The sequence below is a fragment of the Rhea americana genome, unplaced genomic scaffold (genome assembly GCF_003343005.1).
Source record: "Rhea americana isolate MKP2758 unplaced genomic scaffold, rheAme1 scaffold_473, whole genome shotgun sequence".
Taxonomy (NCBI): Eukaryota; Metazoa; Chordata; class Aves; order Rheiformes; family Rheidae; genus Rhea; species Rhea americana.
The window spans coordinates 160,881-170,514 of record NW_028186616.1 but is presented as its reverse complement, the minus strand read 5'-3'; the positions used below and the strand labels follow the sequence as shown (position 1 = coordinate 170,514).

General features: G+C 52.2%; 2 protein-coding genes across 5 annotated transcripts in view; one reads left to right on the top strand and one right to left on the bottom strand.

Annotated features, from left to right (window-relative positions):
- Positions 1 to 455, top strand: part of SENP2 (SUMO specific peptidase 2) — a 26,900-nt gene extending 26,445 nt beyond the window's left edge. For all 4 annotated transcript variants that reach the window (XM_085316597.1, XM_085316596.1, XM_085316600.1 and 1 more), the window contains one exon: positions 290 to 455. In XM_085316597.1, coding sequence (XP_085172723.1) covers positions 290 to 406 — 117 coding nt within the window. In that variant the 3' untranslated portion in view covers positions 407 to 455. The remainder of the gene's footprint in view (positions 1 to 289) is intronic.
- A 315-nt stretch (positions 456 to 770) lies between these two features.
- IGF2BP2 (insulin like growth factor 2 mRNA binding protein 2) overlaps positions 771 to 9,634 on the bottom strand; it is a 73,901-nt gene continuing 65,037 nt past the window's right edge. The window contains exons 11-16 of the mRNA XM_085316594.1: positions 8,817 to 8,885; positions 6,425 to 6,541; positions 4,398 to 4,472; positions 3,580 to 3,711; positions 3,076 to 3,189; positions 771 to 1,942 (exon numbers count right to left, since the gene is read on the bottom strand). Of these exons, the coding sequence (XP_085172720.1) occupies positions 1,847 to 1,942; positions 3,076 to 3,189; positions 3,580 to 3,711; positions 4,398 to 4,472; positions 6,425 to 6,541; positions 8,817 to 8,885 (603 nt within the window). The 3' untranslated portion in view covers positions 771 to 1,846. The remainder of the gene's footprint in view (positions 1,943 to 3,075; positions 3,190 to 3,579; positions 3,712 to 4,397; positions 4,473 to 6,424; positions 6,542 to 8,816; positions 8,886 to 9,634) is intronic.

Here is a 9,634-nt window from a genome sequence, read left to right as displayed (position 1 = left end):
TTTTTTTTTTTTTTTTTTGTGGTGGTGGTGGTTTTTCACAGAACACTGTTTGCAGTAGAGAAAAAACTGGCGTTGCAGTCTGTCCTTACAATGTTGGTATGGTCACGTAACCCAGGATGCATTCGGCCTTCAGCACAGAAACCTCGGTCAGTGCGTGCCACAGCAGGGCTCAGGTGGTCTGCTCCGGTCTGCCGGTTGGTTTTCATTGCTTTTGTTGTTCTTTTTCTTCTTTTTTTTTAAAAAAAACTTTTTTGTGTGTTTTTTTTTCTTTTTTTAAACATTTCTCAAGCTTTCCTCTGAAGGAATGGCCACTGGCTCTCAGCTAGCAGAAGGAGACTACAGAAGAGCTCTTGGACACGTGGGATGGTTTCCTTCTCCCGCCTCGCAGCTGACTTGGTCTAGATAGTTTTCCAACTTGTTTTTATTAAAAAAATAAAAAAATGCTTCAACTATCAGTTTTACAAGGCATACAAAATCTCTAAAAGGGAAACACAAGCGCAAGGTGCTGAGGTACGAAAACCTGAGGTAGTTTTTGTGTGTGTATGTGTGGGGGGTTGTTTTTTTTTTTCTCTCTTTTAAAAAAAAATCTGCTAGTTTTTCAAGCCCTAGGCCAGCAACCTCTTGTAAATACGTTACTCCCTCCCCTTTCTCCCTTCTCTCCCCGCAATGTTTAAAAAGGGATCCTTCCCCAAACAGCAAATGCCTAGGGGCAGCCCATTGGCCGGGCAAGACGGGGCCCTCCCTGGTTTGGGTGAGGGCAAGGACACCTTTTTATTTGTTTGTGTGTGTGTTTGCTGTTTTGGGGTTTTTTTGTTTGTTTTTTTCTTCCCCAAAAAAGTGCTGGCTGAGAACCAAAGCAGAAAAGATGTGGCTGGGCGGCTCTGTCGTTCACTTTCCGCAGGGTTGTAGCGAGAGCACGACTTTGTCCGGTGGTGAAGGAGAGAGACAGACAGACAGACAGAGTGGGGCAACGGAGCAGATGCAAAAGCCCAGTTTGGACTCTGTGAAGCTAAGAGGAAAGGGCATGGAAAAAAGTGAGAGAAAGAGAGATTCCTCTTAAAAGAGACGGTATCCCTTCTGTTGGCTTACAGGCAATCCCCATGGTGCACTGTTGGTGTTGCTCTTTTCAAAGCCCTTAAGAAATTGCCACTTTTTAACACTTGCTCAATTTGGTTTTTTTCTGCTGGCAATCCTAAATCTCTGGTGTACTGTGCATCAGAGAACCAATGGACTAGCGTCTTTCCTTAAAAGTGTAGAAAAGCTTGTTTTTTTTTTTCTAAAAACAAACATCCCCTTCCCCAAAATCCCAACCACCCCCCATTTGAAAAAAAAAATTAATCTTTAAAAAATTAAAAATCGGCGTTAGTTTTGTTATTGATATATTAATTCTAAAATATATTAATGCTGCAAGTGCTGCATGGGGCACTGCAGTCCCCATGCTGTAAAATCTCCTCCTCTAGTTACCTACACGCAGGTACAAAGAACAGTTCCAAAAAGGTGTCAAGGGGTTGATTAAAAAAAAAAAATCTCTGCCTATGTTAGTCCAACTAAAGGGATAGCGTCGGTAGTAAATAGAGTAAGGTGGCGGCTGGGGGACTGACAGAGTCTGCAGCGCCCGGGGGCAAGCAGCCCAGCACTGCGGCACCTTCAGGGTGAACGGGTGGGAAACCTTTCCCTTCCCCGGCCGCCGTCCATCCGTCCGTCCATCTGTCCTCTGCAGGGCCCCAGCCACGGGCAGACTTTCGTGCCTCAGGACGGTCTTTGGTTTGCTCCCCTGATCGGCTGTTGTGTCAGGCGTGGGCAGGCTTACATTCATCGGGTGTTGCTGGCTGGCCCGGTGGGAGCCTCACTTGCTGTGTTGCGAGGCCGGGGCTCCCTGAGCATGTTTCTGCTCCTGCTGCTTCACCTGCTGTACGATCTCCCTGATCTTGCGCTGTGCGGTCTGGGGATAAAGCAAGAGCTGGATGTTAGAGCAGCTGAAGACAGAAGAGCCTGGCAATTGGGTGTTGCAAGCTCACCCAACGCAGTGGTGGCCCCCGAGCTACAACCGAGTATCCCTCTCCTCCTTGGCCACTGAGCTCTTTTAGTTAAAATGGGACAGGACCACGATTTGGCATTGCTGTAGCTATTGTGAAATGCTAGAGGGAGCAACCATGCTCATGTGCAATTGCAGCCCAGGTTGTCTGCTTGTGCCTGGCTAAGAAGCAGGGCCGAGTTACTGGTGACCACGGATGGGCACACACTCTTCCAAGACAACTGCCAGATGGGAAGGGGGAACAAAAGCCAAAGCAATGCACGTTTTCACACTGCTGCTGTCCAGAGCACACCCACGTTGCACTCGGCAAAGGCTCCTGCACTTACGGCCTCAGCACTTGACTGCATGTTTGCATTGCGACGTAAAAACAGGATGAATCCTGAAAGAGGAGCTCTCTTCCTGACTTAGTCTGACGGGAACAGGCTCAGCATGCCTCTGTTAAGGGTTGGCAACCTCATTTACAAGCACTTCCTTGCAATTCATGCATATATCCTATCATTTTCACATCCCCAGATTCCAAGAGTGAACTTCTTTTTTTTTGGGTGATGCTGACCTATCTGAACAGTCACTTGCATATGAAGGCAGGTGAGCAGGGTGTAGGTTCTGCACTAAGGAGGGATTCGTTGCCTCTAACATCATACGCCTATCGCATAGGTGTCTCTGTGGGAGCTCAGTCCGCTGGGTTCCCTTGCCAGCACTGGAATTTCAGATATGATCCCTAGGAACAGGCATGGACTTTGGGGAGAGCTGATTCACACCAGGGCTGCCATCATGTGGGGTGTTTAACATGATTTGTAGATGGATATTTTTAGTCAGATTAATGCTACCTGTACACTCAGTGCCAGTACACCTGAGGAGCGCTGCTGAAATACCTCTAATAGCTCCAGGAAGTGAAAGACCCATCAAAAACAGAGATGTTCATGTATGAACAAGGATGCTCACATAGAGCTATGCTTGGTGCCTGCTGGCGAGACTGACAGGTTTCCTTTAGGGATCCAACTAGTTAGGAATATTTTGACAAAGGCATTTCAAAACCTTACCTGACTGGCAAAGAAATGACCAATGATTTTAACGATGACCTCCTCGTTCTCATCTGGGGTTTGGTCTCGTGGCACAATGACTTCTGCACTAGTTAAATTTTGCAGTTCATTCACCTGAACCAAAAGAAAGATTCCTCATTTTTGTGCAGCTTTTCTTGGAAGGGCAAAAATCCCATTTTCTACATCTTCCCACCCTTGACTAGCTGTGCTGCAGCACCAGGCATCCCCCACACTCAGCTCCCACGACTGGCTGCCAAGGGTCTGACACTGCGCCACCTCAATGACCATCATCACCCAACAAGAGCCACCATCAGCTCTAGACCTGACCACAGCAAGGATCTGCTGCTCAAAACAGCCTCTGAATTTAGCATGCTTGAAGTACTCTCTGGAGATGGCAGGGCAATTGCTTGGCTCTGGTGTTCCTCTGCCCCAGAAGCTAAACTGCTGTTATAGCTGAATGTGTAAGCCCATGGCTGTCTGCAGTCCTGGCCCACCCCGACATACCGTTTTGCCACCTTTGCCTATCACACGGCCAGCTGCAAAGGAAGGCACCTTGATGTGGGCTTCAAGCTTCACCTCTTCCTTCGGGTTAAAAAAGTTTTCTTCTTTCAGTTTCCCAAATATCCGCCCTTGCGCCTGCAGGAGGAGGAGACGAGACAAATGCCTGAGTGGTAGAGAAGAGCCGCCAGGCCATGCTCCCTGCAAGAGGACATATAAATCCCCTGCCCCCATGCTGCTTGCAGACCCAGTGGGACTACATGGTGGCTGAGCTTGGCTCATCACAGCTGGAGCTAGACACTAAACCTGCTCTTCCCGTTGTGCCAAGCATGTTGAACCTGGCTCTGCAGCCAGGCCCAGGGGAGCAAGGAGTTTTCCTTGCCTAACAGGGAGCACCCAGAAGCAGCTACTGAGCAACTTGGCCTCACTGCTTTGGTGCCCTTTCCAGCCCTGACATCTCACAGCTGCGTCCTCTAGACCCGCAACTGCCTGCAGGCCTAGGTCTGCAGTTTCAAAAGCAATACTGCAAGTGCTAGTGCGCAGCAGAGAGTGCATCTTTCACCTTTGTGCTGCTTCTGGCCACAGGTGCCCTACTTGTGGCACCAGCACCTAGGAAAGGCACTCTTGCAGGCATGGCTGCCTTCCCACGGTGGCTCTCCCTGCTGCCTCTGCTCTGGCAGAGGGCAGCTGAACCTGGGCTGGTAACACGCCATCAATGGGAGGGGTTGCTCTGCAGTACCCCTTGGTCCTCCTCCTTGCGCCAGCCATGCTCTGTGCCAGGGCATCCAGCCTGTGGCCCCAAACACACCCTGCAGCCAGCTCACCTTGAACTGAGCCTCAGGCGGCCCTGTGATGACAACCATCCGCTCGCTGGCCTCAGGGCCTTCTGCTGGCGCGATCTGTGAACCATAGGGGAAGCAGAGCATGAGTGGCCTGGCTTTGACATAAGTAGCCCTCCCAGGACATTCCCCATACAGGATGCACCTCCAGACAGGGGTGTTCCCCCATACAGCAGGGCTTTGTGCTCTGCAAGGATGGAGGGACAATTTGGTGAAGAGCAGGCTCTGTGAGCTGCCTTTTAGTCTTTGGGCTCGCTTTATGCAGTCTTGGGGTTTTTGTTTTTTTTCAAGCTGCCACAGAGCTCAACTCTCCTGCAGCCCAGACGAGAAGGGCTAGCTGGCCCTGAACAAAAGCCAGGAGGTACTGCAGCAAGTGCCACTCACCATGGCAAGGCAACACCAGGGATGCACTAAAAGAGCTGCTATTACTGGCAAAGGTGTAGGATGGATTTCTTCTAATTCAGGAAGCAAACTGTTGCCCTCATTTCCCAATACAGTGAGGGCTCCTGTTCCTCCTGGAGGGTTTGAATGGGTTGCTACTCCCCCAAGAGTGTTTGCATAAGCAGATTTGTGTGGGGGGGGGGCCCATACCTCTGCAAGAAGGGGAGGGAGAACCCAGCAGCATTGTGCATGCCACCACTGCCTAAATATGGGAAGATCTGCAAGCTGGCTCATGATTCATGCTCGCAGGCCTCTTCCCAAGCTGACTCAGGCGTCTCACATGTGACACTGCTGCAGGGCCCCTTCCTCCAGTGGCCTCCTACAATGTTGGCCCAGGCCTGCCTGCACCCTGAGTAACCGCCCAAGGACAGATGCTGTCTCCAGGCACACCGCCCCACAGGCACGCACAAGAGGGCTCAGGGTTGTGGTTGTGCCCACCACAAGTGCTTCACTTCAGCCCACAAGGCTGATGCCCACCTGGCCAACTCCAGGAGCTCCAAAACCAAAAAGGCAGTGAGGGGATAGGCCTGCTAAATGTTACACTCAGGGCTGCAGTGCAGTGCAGCGAGCAGGGACTGTGGCTGGGAGGCAATGTGTAGGAGATGGCAGCAGCACCATAGGACCCGGCTGCTTTCCAGGACTGGTTTGACCAGATCCTGCGGACACCCTCCTGGAAGCAGCACCTGATGAGGGAGGTGATTACAGGACTGGCAGCACCTGGGTACTATGGACCCCTCCACCATATACCTACCAGTTTGGTGAGTTCAGGCATCCCAAGGGTCTGCTGCACACCAGGAAAGCATGCACATGTCCAACTTTGCAAAGTTAATGCAAATTTAGCATCATGCATGGAAACCCATTCAACTTCCACCGGCATTGCAGGGGAGGGACAATGGGGATGAAGCAAACGGGGCTCCCTAAGAGCTGTTAAGTTAAGCTAAGTAAGGAGCAGTTCCTTGTGCATGCTTCTAGCGCTGCCCATCTGGAAAGGAGTCATGGCCTTACAAACAGAGCCATCTCTCTACCAGACAACAGGGACACATGATCTGGTGGACACTAGCTAATCACGACAAGCTATTTTTGTCCTCTGAGTGATCATTCTCTTGCTAAAGGATCCCAGGAGAGTTGGAAGGATGAATCAGCTTAATGTCACCTTTGGCACATGTCCAGACTTAACGAGCCATTTCCGTTCAGTTGAGAGTTTATAATTGTGTGCTAGGAGGCAACACACAACTGCATGGAGAAAACCTGAATGTCCTGCATTTCCCTCCCTGCTGTGGGAAGACACATTTACTGCCTCCCACCTCCAGCAAGCAGAGAACTGCAAAGCTTGCAGCGACCCAGGGACAAGGAGGTGGTGGGTCCCCAGCATAAGCACCTCTTTGCTACCATCATTTGGGGAACCATTTTATCACACTCAGAAGCAGAAAGATGAAACTGAGGCACAAACCCCTGGAGATGACTAATGAGGGGAGGAGTGGAAACAGACAGTGCCTGTGGTTTGGGGTACCAACACAATGTGGAGATGGAGCAGGCCCTGAGGGCCAAGAAGCACCCAATGCTCTACTTACCTTGATGGAAGCCCCAGCAAATCTCGCAAGCTGTTTAATGTGTTGACCCTTCTTCCCAATGATGGCCCCCACCGCTTGTGTTGGGATGAACAAATTCACAACCTCCTGCTCCGGGAGCTGGGAGATATGCAGAAGAGTGAGATGTTTCAGAGGAACAACTGGAAAGGACAGTGTTTCTCATCTTACAAGCAGGCAGGGCTCTGTGTGCTCCTTTGGCTCATGTGATTGCTCTCTGAAGGAGCAGCTGGACCAACAAGGTCCAGCACATCTGTCCTCCAAATTGCCAAAGGGCACCCATGCTCCCCAGGGACTCAGTCTCCCTTGGGCAAGCCTTTTCAGACAGGTGCCAATGCACAGAGCTCTGCTCAGGTGCCCACAGCGCTGAATTTGCCTGTTTTAGGGGACAAATAGATGCACATGTACAGATAGGAGCGGGGTGCCTGCAAGCACTGCCACAAAGGTCAGAGGCATGGCTCTGTCTCTGCTTGGCACTGGAGCCGCAACTGCAGACACGCTGTTGCGTCACCGTTTTGGCCCCTTCCGTCACACAACCAAGAAGGTGCCCAACTGAAAGCATGGTTCAATGCATGCAGCGGAAAGCACATTTCTTCCCTTAATAAGGCAGGCCTCGATCTGAGCCTGGCTTGATCGTAAGGGAATCCTTCACCAGCCCTAGGAAAGCTGCTGGTCCCACTGTGCCACAGGACACACGTGCCCTGGCCCCGATCCACAACACACAGCCCCAGGCTGTCCTGCCTCAGCTCTCTGCTGGCAGGCAAGCCACTCGCTGTGCATAAGGGCTCCACTAGGCCATGGGCACTTTTTTCAGGAATCCCACAACACATGCTCAGATCATAAAATGACAGCATCACCAGGGCCCCAACCAGCGAGGGCTGCTGGCAGTGAGGCCATGCCTGATGCCACAGAGCCTGCGACGCAAACAGTCAGCTGCTCCGCTGCAGGGTGGACGCTGTGCCCAGCATTGACATCTGTGCGCTGTCTCCGTCACCACCCGCTAGCTGGGCTTTAGCAACATGGGCAGTGCGGTCCTGCGGCTGGTTGGTGGTGACCTGCGGTGACTGCACCAGCCATGAGGCAGGAGGATGGGCTGGAGGCATTGGTGGTGGCTGAGACCCCCCAGCATGTCTGAAGACCTGGCAACCCCTTGCTGCTGTTTGAGGCACATAGAGAGAAAAGCAGTAATTTAGGGTTATGCACGTGCAGGGGAAAGGGAGCCCAGAGTCTCATCTCCATTTTGCTCTTCCAGAACCAGACAGAACATGACACTAAGCCAAAGTGAAGGAGCAGCAAAGCCACTTCTCCTGCTTTACATTTTGCAGAGTCTGGACCTCTGTACACCCACGCCTCCTGCCAAGCATGTCTCCTCCAGGAAGCATCCAGCTGAAGGACTGTTGCCTCCAGGCCCCCTTGCTGCCCCGTGCCAAACCCCAGCTCAGGGATGGGCCTTCTGCCCAGCTCCACCCCACATCATAGGTACAAGCTCTCAAGGACATGGCTTTCAGCTGCCGTAAGAGCTCCTGTATGAAAAGACCATCTACGCCACCCCATCCCAGGCAAAAGCTATTCAGGTTACGGGCTTCCAAACAGGCCTTGAGGTACATCAGCCACGCTACTAGAAGCACATGGTTTCCAGGTGCGAATGCCTCTGCCTCAGTGCCTACATACAGCAAGGCCTGTGCTGAGCACTGCAGGCTCAGGACCCCACAGGGAGGGTGCTGGCTGCACACCTGCAGCGTGGGATGGATGAGTGGGTTTAAAGCGGTCTTTGTGTGTAACATCTAGGGGCTAACATGTTGCCAGAGGGACGTCTGTGCATCTGCAGTCTGACCACTCAAAACTGGAGGTAAAGTGGGGGAAAGGAGGTAGGTTGGCTAAGAGGCAGTGGGCAGCAGGCCCTGCCACCACAGCTAACTCGCCCATTGGGCTGGCCCTCAGCCCTTCACTGCTCCAGCAGCACCCAAGGAACTGCACGCTGGGAGCCCCATAAGATTGCTCTACATGCCAGCACCCCTGCAAGCAGCACCCCCAGAAGCTTAGGACAGCCCAACCAGAGGTCTGCTCCTTATCTGACTGAAGAAGAGCAAGGGCTGAAAATGTACCATGAAGAAGGGAAGGGGGAACCAGTCCCCAGCAGCTTCACTTGTGAGATGGGCTGAGGAGAGCGTGTGCTTGCAAGGCTGTGAGCAAGGAGAATGCGCAGTTGCCAGGAGGTGTTCAGAGCTGGCCACTGGCTTCCAGGGTAATTTGCCCCCAAGGTGCAGGAGCACCGCAGCCCTGGATGGCGGGGGAAGCACTGTGCAAAGCCAAGGCCTGCGCTAGAGCCAAGCAGGGTGCAGCGCGCCGGCCGGCAGGGGGAGGCTGGGGCACTTACGAGGTGCTGATGTGGGAATGCGCCAACTGGGGAGGCTCCATATAGACCTGAGAGGTATGCTGAGGAGCTCTACGGCAGGAGAGAAAATGAGAATCAGTGTGACTTCCCTGGCAAGTTCTAGCCCACTCCTCTGACAGCCAAGCCCAGTCCAAGAAGGACAGCATGTGGATGCCATTCTGGAGCCCAGTGGCCTTTGCGAGCCCAGTGGGGACACAGAGATGCCCCTCAGCCCATGAAATGTCACCCTCTGGACCATGGGTGCAAAGAAGAGGCTCTTAGAGGCAAGGTTGCAGAGCTGGCAGCCCTGTTCCAGCATCCTCTCCTCTGAGTGCAATGGCACTGCGAGGTGGAACTGGACTCACAGTTGCCTCCAGTCCCATGACGTTGCTTTTTTTTCCCAGCTGTTCTCTCACCCTGTCCTGCTAGAATTTGTAGCAGAAAACACTATAGGCTACAGCCGCACCACACACCAGCATCTACACACTGGCACTTGCATTTTGGCATGCACATCTAGGCAAAAGTAAGACTTTGTTCTTACTTGTGCCACCAAAAGGAAAGAAAGAGGAAGAAAACCCTGCATAGCTGAAGATGACCCATGCACAACTGCCAGCATCCCTGCACAGCGGACAAAGAGAGCGACTCCTGCCTGTGTGGCTGAAAAGGCCTTTTGGATCAACAGTCCCACCGAAAAAATGAAAATGTTTTGTAACCAGTGTCAGCCCTCGATAGAAAAGGCAGTATTTCACCCTGCCTGTCCTCGAAGGAAAGAAAAACATATTTGGGGTGAACTGAGCAAAAATATTTGTTCAGTAAAGGCA